General features: G+C 38.9%; 1 protein-coding gene across 1 annotated transcript in view; it reads right to left on the bottom strand.

Annotated features, from left to right (window-relative positions):
* LOC120561126 (scavenger receptor cysteine-rich type 1 protein M160-like) overlaps positions 1-17,053 on the bottom strand; it is a 34,686-nt gene that overhangs the window by 384 nt on the left and 17,249 nt on the right. The window contains exons 6-14 of the mRNA XM_039804074.1: positions 11,639-11,953; positions 11,262-11,549; positions 6,541-6,855; positions 6,157-6,447; positions 4,562-4,876; positions 4,186-4,470; positions 3,659-3,991; positions 2,397-2,479; positions 1-2,291 (exon numbers count right to left, since the gene is read on the bottom strand). The exon at positions 1-2,291 is cut by the window's left edge and continues 384 nt beyond it. Coding sequence (XP_039660008.1) covers positions 2,172-2,291; positions 2,397-2,479; positions 3,659-3,991; positions 4,186-4,470; positions 4,562-4,876; positions 6,157-6,447; positions 6,541-6,855; positions 11,262-11,549; positions 11,639-11,953 — 2,345 coding nt within the window. The 3' untranslated portion in view covers positions 1-2,171. The remainder of the gene's footprint in view (positions 2,292-2,396; positions 2,480-3,658; positions 3,992-4,185; positions 4,471-4,561; positions 4,877-6,156; positions 6,448-6,540; positions 6,856-11,261; positions 11,550-11,638; positions 11,954-17,053) is intronic.

Here is a 17,053-nt window from a genome sequence, read left to right as displayed (position 1 = left end):
TGATTCGACAGCCAATCTCAGTGTCTGAAATTTTGGTTATGAAACAAAGGATCTATGGGGGGCTGAATATCTGATTTTACATAGAATTGTTAGGTTTTATGTATGATTTACAATTTATTTAGGTATAAATATCAGGCTTTTAATAATACTGTTAATAACTTGCCGGAACTCGGTACTGCTGAGTTCTGGCCCATTTCAGGCATTGCTTTTTGTAAAAAATTAATTAAAAAGCTAACACAAAAGTAAGTAATTTACATGAAGCAAAATTATATAAGTTGTAATATTTTTTAGCCAAACAGCGTTTATCTGCACACACTGCCATTAAACACAGAGCTGGATTAACATCCGCAAAATATCTCTATATGTACAAAGTGAATCAAACAATTTAAACACAAAAGTAAATTACATAAAGCAAAATTGTGTAACTATTTAAAATATAAGCTTCTAAATCATATTGGTGGAATTCTGACTTGTCATTCCCCCTCTGTCATCACCTGTTCTCACACTGTGTAACTATAGTGAGAGCGTACGATCTCCGGGGAGAAGTGCGTAACACTTTGCGGCACCACCACTTAGACCGCTGGGAGGAGGAGGTTTTTAGGCCTGGGGTGGGGGAATGCTAACATTACAGCTGTCCATGTGTAATATAGCAGTGTAGAAGGGAATTATACTCTGAAACTGTGGGGCGCCAAATCACAAAAAATACCAATGTTATGCAATGTTGATTTATGCACAAAATTAATCAAAATGCTTGAATACAAAAATAAGCAAAGTTCCTGACAAGCAATATAAGCACAAGAGTTACAAATTAAGCACTTATCAATTATATATTAAAATTTCTTTAGGTCCAGTTTAGACCAAAGATTTGCGACAAGAACAGTGTAAACTTGAAAGCTGCCAGTTTCCACCAATGAGACGAGACAGTGTATCATCTCCATAGCAATGTACTAAAACGGTTTCATGTCAATGAAAAGCTTTTGTCTAAACTGGACTTCATGAAATTAGAAATTCATTACGAAAAATTAAATCAGTCATTACAATATTAGTAAATTTCTTAAGTATAAAAACAAACTATTCTTATGAAATGAGATGAAATTTGTGTGAAAACAGCCTCTGATTTGTAATACTGTAGTGTGTGTGCGAGCTACATGACTTTGATTCCTTCATTGTATTTCTTTAATCCCAAACACCAACAGATTGTCAACATAGCACCAGATGTAATTTGAACATTAAATATTTGGGCAAAATCTGTCTGGCCTCCGCCCTGGCAAAAGGGTGCAGCGCGGTGATTATTCTAAGGTTTTTGAGAACTCTTTCCAATTGTTCTCAATTCCACTTGCAGGAGGACAAATTGGAATACAAGTGCAGCCAGGATGTAAAAAAAAAAAAAATTCTCATCTGTCTGACAAAATGCATCATTAAAAATCTTACAAAAATGTTCCATAGCCTTAAGGCAGACTAACATTCATGAAAGAAACTCTTCCCAAGTGTCCTTCCCCATCTGGGAAAAGCAGAGGAAGGGGGGGGCGGGGGGACAACACCAGGGACACTTGGGTCAGGACAATATTTGCAATGGCTATTTGAGCCAGGACCCTCCAGACCAAATTTCAGTTAGAATTAAAAACTGAGCAAAAGACATTTTCAGTACCAAAGATGTTCTATTAAATGTGTGACCCGGTTTTGGTGTTCTTGGGTCCATGCCAAGGACCCCAAAGATGTAAATTTATTAAGAGACAACTAAAAAAGCCTTCCAAATGTCCAGGTTTAAGCCTTCTCTAATATTGAGACATTTGGAAATTGTAGGTTGGGTCTTCCCAAGGGTCCTGACCTAAACTGCAAGATTCTTGCTAAATGTCCGAAGATCTTGCCACTAAAGGTCATAAGGCCAATTTTCAGTAAAAAAAACTGGGATGTGGAACTTTTAAAATGAAGCTAATGACCTGGAAACCTTTCAGTATCAAATATGTGTTCTGTAGAATATGTGACCCAATTTTGATGGTCTGGGTCTGTGTGAACGACCCCTAATGGGTCCCTAAAACAGGATTCGGACATTTGGGAAGAATAATAATGTTTCAGTATTCAATGTATTTCCACTTTTCAAAAAAATCCTTTGTAAGGGTAAATTAATAGGATTTCCCAAGTGAGGATGCGAGATGAGCTCCCTGGAGGTGCTATTCTGCTCTCTGAGCTCCTTCCTCTTCAGTCGGCCCTCCTTCAGCTGCAGGGACAGCCAGGTTATAATTATCTGGCTCAATGTTGTTCTGTCTGCAAGGCAGCTGACCCCTGTTGGCCTGGAGAGACATGACAGAACACAGATGTGACTTCCTGCATCACTCCTCTCTTCAGCTCAACAAACACAGTCAGTGGTGGAAACAACAGAGAGAGAGAGTCCGTACCCTACAGTAGAAGTAAAGGACAATGTTCTCCACCAGCAGAATCAGCGGCAGGAGGATCGCTCTGATGATTAAAGACCTCAGATCTGATGGAACACATGGACAGTCAACAAATCACACAACATCATAAGTCCCATTAAACACAAACTGACCTGAAATCTAAAATCAATTCAATATGGACACTTAACTCTCAAATTTGGCACATGTCATATTTACTTCATATTATACCATAGTCTCAACCAGTCCTACAAACCATACTCGGATGAGCCTTTCATTAAATATGAACTTGCGTATATCTCTAGCGCCACCCTTTTCTGCATGGGCTATAGAATTGTTAACATTCTAAGTTAAAGTGCTCATATTATGCTCATTTTCAAGTTCATAATTGTATTTATAGGTTGTACCAGAATAGGTTTACAAGGTGTCCTGACAGTACCTATGTAAGGACTACTAGCCAGTCAGAAGCAGAGTATGAGGGCGTGCCCTGACAGTACCTAGGTAGGGACTACTAGCCAGTCAGAAGCAGAGTATGAGGGCGTGCCCTGACAGTACATAGGTAGGGACTACTAGCCAGTCAGAAGCAGAGTATGAGGGCGTGCCATACTAGCAGCTAGGTGAGCATTACAATAGAGCTGTTTGGAGCAGTTTGTGAACAGTGTTTTCTGTTGGAGATTGTAAGGGCTTTTCACTTTGTAAACCTATAACATGCACAAAAAAAGATATATAACACAATAAAGGAAAGGGAAAAAGCCAAAAAGAATAAGTTGAGCACTTTAAATGTTTTAAATTTGTTAAAAATACAACATATTCCATGTGGCATGATTATCAAGTTGTGGGGGGTCAGGACATAGAGCTACTTATCTCAGGGTCTATGCTTCTGTCCTGCTGTTCACATATTTCTTTGGGCAAAAAACTGGAGGAAATGAAGGACTACACATTCTACAGTTAGGAGCTAAGGGATGTTTGGATAGGTGTGCGATTGTTTGGTCACATCAGAAGGTTTGTGTTTGTGTTTCACTATAATTTTTTATAGTGAAACACCTCGTTCAGTTCACAGAGAACCAGAGTTATCCTCGTAACCAAACATGCTCTGTCCTTCAGTTAATTGTTACCATTTGTACACTTTGTATGAGTTTGGTTACTATCTGACACGTGTAACACGATAACAGTCATCACAGAGTCATTCCAGAAACATGTTGTCAGCTGATCATTTTCACTCAGTTTGGACCAATCATCTTCTCCAATCCTGTAAACAGTCAGCTTACCTAGGACGCTGAGAGAAAGCAGACGGCTCTCAGAGGAGAAGTTATGAGAGAAAACATAGAGGTGATAAACACAGCTGTAGCTTCCTTGGTGGGCGGGCTCTGCAACAGGAAACAGGAAGTGGGCAGAGTGATTAACAGCTGGCTGGGTGTAGTTGTGTGCTGAGTCAGAGGAGGTGAAGGTGAGCTGGAAGGAGCCTCCTGGGTACTGTGGCTGGATGGAGCAGCTGATGGTGAAGTTGGAGCCCCAGAACACCTGGAACACCTCCTGCTGGTCCTCCTCTGAGACCCCGACCATGGAGGAGGACACAATGATGTTGGGCTGAAGCAGCAGGTCTATAAATAAAGAGACAGACAGACAGACAGTTTGAAGCTTCTAGAAACAAACCCACTTCTCTACACTTCAGGATGTCATTGTCCTGGATAACTTTACAGTTCAGTCCAATGGAAACCACTGTCACTGTGACAGAGGAAAGAGCACACATTACTGCCATAGATGATGTCATAGATTATGTCACTGAAGGGTTTACCTGAACAGGTGAGATTTGGTATTAAGGAAGATAAATCTGATGCAGCACACTCCCTCAGAGCAGTTTCAGACTGAACACAGTCAGACCAGATCCTCCACACAGATCTGTCTGAGGACTCTTCTCTCTGTCCTACAGAAACAGCAGAGCCACAGTCTGACTCTCTGCAGGCAGCAGCTGCTATCTTCAGTGTTGAGCCAGAACCAATCACTGCTCTCCATTCTCCATTATGTTTCACCTCCAGTGTTCCTGCACAGAGACTGTCTCCTCCCACCAACCTGACAGGCTCTGAACAGAAACCAGAGAGTCATCAGCAAAAAACAAAGTGAGTTTCATTAGACTAAAATAAATCAAATCAGAGCTGCAGCTCCTCTTCTACCTGAGCAGGTGAGTCCAACAGCTTTTCCAGGTGAGCAGGTGTTTCTATCTGAGCCTGAGCTTCTACAGTCCAGGAGAGCAGACTCATTGCCTCCACACTGGAACTCTTTGATCCTCATTGGAGGCTCCACTTCTCCATAGAGCGCCCCCTGGAGGACCGAAGGAGCCCCACAGCCAAGCTCCCTACAGACCACCTCTGCATCCTGCTGGTCAAAGTAATCTTCACACACTGAGGACCAGCGCTGGGTAGACTGGTTAGTCTTCACCTCCAGTCTGCCTGAGCACAGACTGGTCCCATTCACCAGCCTGACAGAGTCTGGAGAGATGATAGAAGATAACAGAGAGAGAGAAGACACCAGACACAGAATAAAAAGATGTCATCAAACAACAAGTCAATGATTCAAACTGGACTCCGCACAGTTCCAACAGAAGTTGATTATCACCAACAGAACTGATCTTTACGGCATGTTCACACGGCCTGCATTTCATGCATAGATGAGGTTACATACAAAGTCAATGAAAAGACGTGAATGCCGCAAGTTGAAATATTTGGATGGATAGAAATTCAGTGACGCTGTGTTTTGAAAGCCAAATCAGTGTTTAGAGCCTCCTGATGTCCTCACGTTGTTGAAGCAGAAATACATGTACATCTCAGCACAATCTTCCAAAAGTATTGTAAGTGATTCAAATAAGAAATTCCCATGTTCAAAAAGAAGTAGGAAGAAGTAAAAAAAAAACAACCTTTTCTCGTCCTACCCCCTTTTTGTATTTTTATCCTTTAGTTAAATACAAAAAAATTTGATGCTTCACTTATATATACACATGTTTACATAGACATACATACACCGTATATCTACTTACCTTCATACACATAAACACAGGCATACACATAAACATGCATACATACATGTAAATACACACACAGTTAAAAAAAAATTATTTTCCATCTACTTTCTTTCCATCTATTTATATCAAATCAAATAATAACCCCTCCAAACTAGACTTAGTATAAGCCCAGGAACCATACAGTCAGTATAATGATTATTTATACGGTAGAAAGTGCCGCAATACTCCATTACAGTCAGTCTTCAGCTGTAATGACGGACAGGAAGCCTGAATTGTTGACACCTGCATAGAATGCTGTGTCTTGACGTCGACACACGTATCAGGTGTGATATAGCACCTACTGATTATCAGGGCCACACAGACCCTGCAATGCAGAATTCAGCAGAACATTCTGCAGAACTTTCTGCACATTTAAAATAAGAAATTAAAAATCTAAATGTAACTCTGGATGTTAACACATCTCCAATTTAAACAGGAAAGCACTTTGCTAAATTCTCCAGATTATTATTCTAGATCACCACTGAAAACTAAAAATAAATCTGCACATTTACAGGTCGCATTCACCCTCAGAAAAACTAAATGGACCCTGAATAAGGAAGTGATGTTACAGACAGACAGACAGACAGACTGCTTGAAGCTTCTAGAAACAAGCCCACTTCTCTACACTCCAGGATAACTTTACAGTTCAGTCCAATGGAAACCACTGACTGTCACTGAAGATGTCATAGATTATGTCACTGATGGGCTTACCTGAGCAGATGAGATTCAGGAAGGACTTAAACGATGCTGATTCTGCACACTCCCTCAGAGTAGATCCAGACTCAACACAGACAGAGCTGATCCCCCACACAGATCTGCGTGTGAACTCTTCTCTCTTTCCTACAGAAACAGCAGAGCCACAGTCTGACTCTCTGCAGACAGCAGCTGCTGTCTTCAGGGTCCAGTCATGGCCACTGACTGGTCTCCATTCTCCTTTATGTTTCACCTCCAGTGTTCCTGCACAGCGACTGGCTCCTCCCACCAACCTGACAGCACCAGGCTCTGAACAGAAACCAGAGAGTCATCAGCAAAAGAACAAAGTGAGTTTCATTAGAACAGAAATAAACCAAATCCGAGCTGCAGCTCCTCTTCTACCTGAGCAGGTGAGTCCAACAGTTTTTCCAGGTGAGCAGGTGTTTCTATCTGAGCCTGAGCTTCTACAGTCCAGGAGAGCAGACTCATGGCCTCCACACTGGAACTCTTTGGTCCTCATTGGAGGCTCCACTTCGCCATAGAGCGCCCCCTGGAGGACTGAAGGAGTCCCACAGCCAAGCTCCCTACAGACCACCTCTGCATCCTGCTGGTCAAAGTCATCTTCACACACTGAGGACCAGCGCTGGGTAGACTGGTTAGTCTTCACCTCCAGTCTACCTGAGCACAGACTGGTCCCATCCACCAGCCTGACAGAGTCTGGAGAAATGATAGAAGATACAACAGAGAGAGAAAAGACAACAGACACTAAATGAAACGATGTCATCAAATAACAATTCACTGATCCAGAAATGAATATCATAACATCATCTAAGTAAATGTTGATAGATGTAGCATTATAGTTTAGAAAATATCAATAAACAACAAAGCAATCCAGCTTCCCTGGTAATAAGACATACAAGAAATAAATATAAACCATGATACGATCTCGTGAATAAATGTTGATTAAAACAGGTTATAGGGCTAAAAATACCAAAACTGCCACAGGTTTTGAGTTAAGGGGCCGTGTTCTTCCTTTCTTCTATATCCGACAGTGAAGGATTAACACAGATTCAGATTACTTTATTAGTCCCCAAGGGGCAATTCAGTTTACAGCCAGCCCATCCATTAAGGGTTAAACAAACTTAGAATGCATTAAAAAGTGCATTAGCACACAAACTGTATAGGTTAATAACTCATGAATCAAAATAAAATAAACCATAAACAAACAAACAATCAATAGACAATAGTATAAATAGTACTACAGCAGTCATACATCCTCCTGTATACAGAAGCTTGTTGTTCTCTCCTGTAACATCCACACATTTACACATTGACCCAACTCAATCGTTACAACCTCCCACATACTCACACACCTGCTAGTGGCGGAACAGAGCAACGGAGTGTTAGAACCAGTTTGTTATAGTTATGTGATTTCATGTAACAGTGTTGTATGTTGTTCATTTAACAATCTAATAGCAGAGGGAATGAATGAGTTGGCATAGCGGTTGGTTTTCCGTATTGGCACATAGTACCTCCGACCTGACTGCATGATAACAAATCCATTACTCAGTACATGATCAGGTTGGCACAGTATTCTGTCTGCTTTCTGGGCAACTCGGGTTTTCCAGAGAGAACAGAGATCTTTTAACTGAGTACCAGTGATTTTTGAGCATACTTTAACGATGTCGTTCAAGCTCTTTTTGTCTTGTACAGTTAGTCCATTAAACCAACATATGAAAGAAAATGTTAGTAGGCTCTCAATGAATGTTTGATAAAATGTGCATAAAATCTTTTTACAGACGCCAAAAGAGTTAAGCTTCCTCAGTAGGTATATTCTTTGATTTGTTCGCTTAATAATGCTATTGGTGTTCTCATTGAATTTCAGTTGTGAGTCAAACACTGTACCTAAGTACTTACATGTTTGGACTATTAGGACATTTTCATTATGTATGAACAGATACAGATGTCTATCTGATGGACCCACAGGTCGAAAAACAATGCAAAAGGAACTTGACGCCAGGGGTCCTTGACCATGCGTCAGACATTTGACAAGTAGGGAGTGAGACTGTGTTGGAAATGGAGGAACAGATGATTGTAGCTGTCTGTAGCTCTTCATTATATTAACAGAGAGCGGATGCAAAAGGAGCTTTTCTTTGGGAAAAGTAAGACTACCTGGTAAGTTCTGAAGTCATGTGTCTATTGTTTTGTTGATGCAGCAGCTAGAATGTTAGTGCTCTGATCGAACCAAACTATTCAGAAATCAAGCATTTTAAAAGCATTAGCTTTTGTCTTGTGGACAGACCTGATAAAGAATGAATTCGGACTTTTTACAAATCATCATGGTGCTGTTACGTTGGCATACTTTTCATTAGTTTATTGACATTACATGTAATAAACTGATTGACACCAGTTATTTAGTTTTTCTCTCATCTCAAATTTGTGGGTTATTGATAAGATGCATAATTATGATTTGGTTTATGTCAATGTGTATTAGATCTTCTGGAAGGATCTGTGCATCTTCAATACGATATATATCGTTCAACTACTCTGTTCAGAGAACTATTTACAGTTAATTTTATATATATATATATATATATATATATATACATACACACATATATATATATACACACATATATATATATACATACATATATATATACATATATATATATACATATATATACATATATATACATATACATATACATATATATATATATATACATATATATATACATATATACATATATATATATATATACATATATATATATATATACATATATATATATATATATATATATATATATATATATATATATATATATATATATATATATATATTTCATGAGGTTTTTGAAAGCTCGTTCAGTAAATGAAAAGGATTAATAATTCTTATTTCCTTTAAAGGATTAATGACCTGCGAGTGTGATTTCCTTTGACCTCTGTGTAATCACACAAGGAGGAAGATGAGTGAGAACGAGAGAAAAAGAACAATGGTGTAACTTATGAGCAGAGTCAAGCAAACGATGGGAGACAGACCTTTTTTTTTATTTTTTTTTTTTTTTTTTTTTTTAAAAAAACAATCATTTTTTTTTTTTTTTTAAAACCCCCTTTAGTGTAGAGTTTGGGACTGTTCCCTGCTGGCCAAATGTGGTTTGGCTGAACTGTGAAACAGCTAGCTAGGTAGATAAATAGTTTTTTCCACTGGGGAAATGTGTCTTCACAGTCTGTACAGGACCTCACAAATATACATACATATACAATAAACAGAGGCACCTTTGTGACAGGGTAAAGGAAATACTCATAGCCTGTTATACACTAAAGGTATTAGTAAGTTTATAGCATGTGAGGATTCTAAAATAGCTCCAGTTAAGAGGATCATGCACTCAGTACATAGTTCATAGAGAGTGATAAAGTTCATATAATTGTGTTAAGTTTAAAATCTGTCACGCATACAAAGGGAAAAAATAGTAAGAAGAATGTGTAAACATTATATTCATTACTTTATTTTGTGATGCATAATTTAAGGGTAAAAGTATTAATCTGTGATCTACTAAGTGCTCTTAATCTATGAGCCTGAGATCGATTGCTTTAGTCTCCACCCAAGTTTCCGGGGAAATTGCGGTCCTTTCCTCATTACACTAAAGTTCTCAGTGAGGAAACATCTGCGCATCACTCTTGTGATTATTTCTCCCCTTTTCAGGTATGTTATTGATAAAACAGAGTTCATTTAATAACTTCCTACTTTCTAACATGTCAATAGTGTTTAAGGTGTGTGTTAATAACATTTTAAGTAAGTTAGAGTTAAGTTTGCAGAACGTAATGTGTGCGTGTGTGTGTGTGTGAGCGGAGCCCCCACTCCGTTACAGAGACGCCATTTTATGTCAATTGTGAATTAACATGTATGCAGTTAATGTATTTCGCAGTGTTATTTGTATAATGTGTTTCAATGTGTTTCAAGCACTTTGACATTTGTGATACATTTAGTTATGGGTTACTGAGCTAAAACTAATTTGTGCTTAACAGTTATATTGAAAAGCTTTTATATCTTTCAGTGAATTACACTGTATGCTATTGTGACTTGAGTAAGCCTTGTATTTCCTGTAGGTCTGTAAAATGTGGTACTGTTGTAAAATCATTACACTAAAGTTCTCAGTGAGGAAACATCTGCGCATCACTCTTGTGATTATTTCTCCCCTTTTCAGGGGCTTAACACCTTCACCCCAAACACCCTATGATGCACAGTTCAAACATGTTCCACTAGCACTCCTTGAAGGCATTATATACAACATATAAATAACACCCACATAACAATCATAGCTAGGGAGCTTAATTTAGGGATGCTATGGCAGAAGGCATAAAACTCATACTGTATGGGATGGGTCTTCAGGCCACAGACCTGTATCTGCATCCTGATGGAAGCAGTGTGAAGAAGGGGGAGAGGGGATAACTGGACTCCGCCATGCTTTGCGTTGGGTGGCTTTGCTGTTGAGGTCTGATAGGTTGGGTATGGGAAGGCCAATTATTTTTTTATGCAATCTGGGTGACGCAAATTAGTTTGTTTGTTGGTGGTTGGTGACATATTGATAAAGCAGGGGAAACAGTAGAGGAGATGGAATGGAGTATGCTCTTAAACAGTATAAGTAGTAGTTGACAAGGAACAACTGAAAGTGCATTCAGTTTGCGGATGGCAGAGAGTTTTTGTTGGCAGTGGTTATGGATGTCAGTGGTGTGTTGATTAAAACTCAGTTTAGTATAGGGTGAGTCCATGGTATTTGAAACATGAAACCATTTCAACAGGTTCGTTATTTATGCAAATTGGGTTGTGAGAGATCTCCTGGGCTGTTCCATAGGCTCTGGGGCCATTAATAAGTAGTTATTTGGTTTTACTTTATAAATTCTGCAGATTTTCATTCTGGATCACTGCTGAAAACTAAAAAAAAAAAAAATATCACATTCACCCTCTTCCAGAAACAAGTCCACTTCTCTACACTTTAGGATGTCATTGTCCTTTACAGGTCAGTCAAATGGAAACCACCGACTGTCACCGGGACAGAGTAAGGAGCACACATTACTGTTATAGATGATGTCATGGATGATGTAACCGATGGGCTCACCTGAGCAGGTGAGATCCACGATGAAGTTAGAGGAATCTGGTGATGCACACTCCCTCAACGCAGATCCAGACTGAGCACATTCAGACCAGATCCTCAACACAGATCTGTCTAAGGACTCTTTTCTTCCTAAAGAAACAGCAGAGCCACAGTCTGACTCTCTGCAGGCAGCAGCTGCTGTCTTCAGTGTCCAGTAAGAGAAACTCACTTGTCTCCAGTCTCCGTGATGCTTCAGCTCTAGTGTTCCTGCACAACGACTGGCTCCTTGCACCAACCTGAGGGCACCAGGCTCTAGAAACCAGAGAGTCATGAGCAAAAGAACAAAGTGAGTTTCATTAGAACAGAAATTAACCAAATCAGAGCTGCAGCTCCTCTTCTACCTGAGCAGGTGAGTCCAACAGTTTTTCCACGTGAGCAGGTGTTTCTATCTGAGCCTGAGCATCTACAGTCCAGGAGAGCAGACTCATTGCCTTCACACTGGAACTCTTTGGTCCTCATTGGAGGCTCCATTTCTCCATAGAGCACCCCCTGGAGGACTGAAGGAGCCCCACAGCCAAGCTCTCTACAGACCACCTCTGCATCCTGCTGGTCAAAGTCATCTTCACACACTGAGGACCAGCGCTGGGTAGACTGGTTAGTCTTCACCTCCAGTCTGCCTGAGCACAGACTGGTCCCATTCACCAGCCTGACAGAGTCTGGAGAAATGATAGAAGATACAATACAGAGAGAGAAAATACACCAGACACTAAATAAAACAAGGTGATCAAACAACTGTTCACTGACTCAAACTGGACTCCGTTCTGACAGAAGTTGATCATTAACAACAGAACTCATCTTTACAGCATGTTCACACGGCTTGCATTTCATAAGTATTTTGAGGCGAGGTTACAAACAAATTCAATGGGAAGATCTGAATGAGGCAAGTTGAAATATTTCAACTTGAGCAAGAAATATGCCTGACACTGTTAGCCGTTTCTCAAAGTCAAGGATCCTTCCTTGGTAGGACTGGCCCTTCCAAGCCAGGTCTTTCTGAAGCTATGCCAGGCTCCTCTTTAGCATTCGGAGAACACGTAAATGGAACAAACATGATGCAGCACTGAGTCATTGAAAATGTTTTGCCTTCACTTCTGCGCTGCATTTCAAAACACTGGATGAAATGGATGTGGAACTGTGAACTGTGCTGTTCAATTTTTTTGTTGAGATGGAGAAGGTGAATCATCATCAGTCTGCTTGCAGGAGGAGAATATTCTGTTGGCAACTTCGCTTGCAATGTGTGAAGGTAGGTAACGTTACCAACACGGATAGGCTATATTGTAATCAATAGTCGTTTTCTCTTATTTATTCCATATCAATAAATTAAAAACTCGTGGGAGTTCATGTTTGGGATTGTCATAACACTTACCGGTAAGGAGAATTGCATTAATGAATCTTAATTATATTAAGCTTACAGTAGCTAACAGTTTTCATTAGCTTGTAGTTTAGTGCATATATGCAACATAAGCTCATTGTCCAGTAGCTTCTAGCTTTCAAACAAATGAGGTGCAAAATATGATCAACTACAACAAGGTAAACGCTACCAGCTAATGAGCTACCACAGGCAGTATGATATGCAGTAAACTGCAAGTGAGAAAAGTTAAATAGTACTGTAAAAACACAAGCTACAAGGCTACAACCAACATATGAAAAGTCATAATAACACCATTGATAAACACCCACTAACATAGTAAAGGTAGCTAGGTGTAAGTGTGTAAAATGGTCAACAGTTGTCAGTTAAGACCATGAAGAAACTACACCACTACACCGTTACATGAAGCGCCTTCATGTTACAGCATGCTTTAATATGAAAACAATTCTTATCTTACCAGGACAGGTTGGATAACTACTGGACTAACCTAAAGCTCTGTCCTTCTGTGTGCAGTCTTGAAGCAACCCCATCATCGACAGCTGTGTCTGATTGCCCTTCATGTTGGAGATTTAGACATTTTGGTACGCTTGGATTTTTCCAAGTGTGAAACCAACCCGACATACATCTCTCTCTCTCTCTCTCTCTGTCTCCCTCTCTCTCTCTCTGTCAAACGTGCTTTAAAAGGTAGTTAGTGGGATAAGGGTTTTGAGTTTTTTGTACCTCATTCAAGTCATTTGCAGCTTAGAACTGGAAGGAGTGGTGGCCAAAAGGAGGTGTGGGCTTTAGGGGAGCCCATGTTTTGCTATCCAGGATCACCTGATCCATCTTACTTTTATGCCAGTTTAAAAAAAAAAAAAAAAAAAAAAGGAACTTTGGATTGGATCACTGATCAAAATACCAAATTTCAGGATTACAAAATCCTGTTTACCAGAGCCTTAAATGGAACAAACAGTGTAGCCCACTGGCTTAGCAAAGAACAACAGGTAAAATACTGGTGGCCACAAATAGCCATTGTTTGTTTTAATTTTAAGAAACACTGTAGTAAACAAACATTTTACATTCCTTATTTTGTTATGTTTTTTTTTGTTTACCCTATCTCATTAGATGTGACATGTTTCATATATGCTTCAAATATGAAGAAATGTATCTCAGTAAAAATTGATTTTGTTATCATTCACTCAAGAAAAACACTGATTTTATTTGGTTCAAAATATCCCAACTGAATCCACCCTTCTGATGGGATCAGGATAATCCTGTTTTTTTGGATCAAATAGATCCCAAACTGAGTTCAAAGTTTTGAAAAACATGGTCTGATCTTATTTCGGAATCCCTCTTTCGCTTTTGAAAAACCCATTTCCAAAATTTGATCCAATCTGTGATCCGAAATCTCACTGGATTACTTTTGAAAAACTGGGCCCTGTTTATTGACCAACCTTTCGAAGACTTTCGGGTCAAAGGTGTCTCCCCCTTCGAAAAGAGGGATGACTGCGGCGGATTTCAAATTTCCAGGAATTTCTGAAGATGCGAGAGATAGGTTAAACAGGTTGGTAATGGGGGAAGCAATAATACTTGCAGATAATTTTAATTTATTTATTTAATTTATTTTTAATTTAATCCTTTATTTGATAGGGACCATGCACATTAATGAACATCTGCATTGAAACAACAAAAACAGACGTAAACACGCCGGATTATAGCCACAGGGCTAATTTACATCCGTAGTCCCCAGACAAATTACAGAAATTACAACATACAAATCTAAAAAAAAGAAAAACAATACAAAAATGAATAAATATAGGCAAAAGTGAAATAGTCACTTAATGGTTACAAGACTGGTTTGCTTTAAGCCACACTTTAAGTTTGGTTTTAAAAATTATTAATGTCGGACATTCCCTAACACTGATGGGGATACTGTTCCAGAACTTACCAGCCTTCACAGACAAAGCATTTTGCCCAAAGGCTGTTCTTCTAAAAGGCACCTCACAGTCACCTCTAGAAGAGGCCCTAGTCCTGGCACCACTGTGAGTCTTTGTTTTGAAGAAGTCCGACATCGGAGGAGGGGCTAATCCATTTAACACTTTGTACACAAAGCAAGCATATTTGAAATGTTTGAAATTTGAAAAGGTAAATTTGAGAATATTTGAAATTTTAATGCCTGAGACGTTTTTTCATAAATGTTTATTTATGTAGGCTACATAAATGTGCTGTATGCGATTGCTGTAGATTTAGAGGAAGAAGGGAGAAAAGTAGTGCGACTGAGAACAATAAATTGCTACACATTATTCACAGCTGCCAGTTTTCAGTGATCTTCATGCTCATTTCTGCCTGCACCAGGTAACCTACAGATTCAGCCATCATCACCAGAGCTCATCAACCATCTATCCAGCAGTTACCACTTCCATCTATGCCAGGATTTATGTAAATACTGTATTTTTTCTGTGTTTTTCATAGAATAAATATTAGGTTTGAAAAAAAAAAAAAAAACTGTAGTAACAACATTTTCGTTTGCACACATCCTATGAAGCTTGATATACAGTATGATGTCATTACTGAGTCCCTCCATGGTGAAAAAAGTGATATTACATTTACATGTATCTATTTTTCATATATTACACTACTTTTTTTTTAACCTAAGACTTTGGTAAACTCATTTCAAGCACCAAAACAATTGGATCACAACAGTAAAGGTGGCTTTTCACAAGAAAGTTTAAGAATTTCAAAAAGCAAATATAATTTAGCTTTAGGGCCAAATTATCTAGAACTAATTTTAGCCTCAATTAAAAGAAAGCTGAATGTGTTCTGAACATGACCTGTGATATCAAATACACAGAAAGGTAAATTTGAGAAGATATGAAAAAAGGGAGAAAAAGCCCTTAGACTTAAATTTGTGGTAAATCTATAGATTTTGAGTAGTTAATTAAAATTATATGTCGTTATTAACGCTCATGCCCTCCTCGGCCATTTTTATACATTTTTCTCAAGTTTTTTTCTTCATTTTGTGATCATTTTTGCTGTGTTACTGCTTATGGCATGAACTTTTGTAGGAACCTCTCTTTTCAGCCAAATCTTTTAAATCCAGTGTTTTTTTACTCTTACATGTCTTTTATACTTTTATTCATTTTGTACCCTCTGGACACCTTCGAGGCAAAAATGTCCACACACACAAAAACTTATTAAATCATCATCTATATCAATATTTTTTTCTGCTTTTTTTTTTCATAAATCACTTAAACAACTTCTAACCTAATCAAAACTACCAAACATTCAATCATTTTCAGGATGTTAACCCTTTAAATGCCAGTTTATGCATTTGAAGTATGTCATTATTTATTACAAAAAACACTTTTTCTCCATATAATGAATAATATGGAGATGGGGCTTTGGTGGTGATTAGAGGCTTGGATATGTCAAAGATAAGCAACAAAATTAATTTGATTGCATTAGTATTTTTTTATGTAGTTCCAGATACTCCCTTTGGACACCTTCGAGGCAAAAATGTCCCCATTGACTTCCATTATAACCACATGTTTTGATCTCACTGCCTTTACAGTATAAAACCATGCATTCTGTAATGTCAGCATTTCATTTTGAACAAAAAGTGGTCATATTTGACATTTTTACAGTATTTCACCAGATTCAACCATTCTGCCCTTGTAGGCCAATGTATGAATTTATTGTATTTTTTCCAGTTATATTATGGAACCGTGTGTGTGTGCGCATACATGCATGCATGTCTGTGTGTGAGAGAGAGTTTGTGTAAATCTGGGTGAAAAAAGGGCTTCTTTTGAAGGATGCATTTCATGGGTCTTTGAAGACGTGCTTGAATAAAAACATTGTCTCCTGCATTTGCTGTAAACAAACCAGCAAATGCAAATTAGTGTGTTCATGCACCTGGCTATAGAGAAGGAGAAAGACCTGGGGTCTCATTTATAAACGTGGCGTACGCACAAAACGGGGCTGAAAACGTGCGTACGCCACTTCCCACGCAAAGGTTGTGATTTATAAAAAACAAACTTGACGGGAGAATGTGCGGTCCTCCACGCAAACTCTGACCCATGCGTACGCACATTTTGGAGACAAAATAGGAATTGGCGACGCAGATGGTGTGGTGGTGAACTGAAGTCAGACTGCAGAAAGTACATGTGGGAATAAGGGTTAGGCTACTCTTAATATGTTTAAGTATTAAAAAATAATGCCTCACGCACATTTCTTCACACCATATGAAGATTAAATCCAGCAGTGTTATTTGCGCTTGTACCGAGTGATAATTGTTCCATAAACACCTCAAACTAAAATTTTAAATAAAAACTAATTCTTAATATTTAATCAGCGCTGTCTCGCCGTCACATTGTCCGCTACGGAGCGCAGGAGTAGGAGATGGCCCGACTGC

This window comes from Perca fluviatilis, chromosome 6 (genome assembly GCF_010015445.1).
Source record: "Perca fluviatilis chromosome 6, GENO_Pfluv_1.0, whole genome shotgun sequence".
NCBI classification, from domain to species: domain Eukaryota; kingdom Metazoa; phylum Chordata; class Actinopteri; order Perciformes; family Percidae; genus Perca; species Perca fluviatilis.
This window is presented reverse-complemented; position numbering and strand designations above follow the sequence as displayed.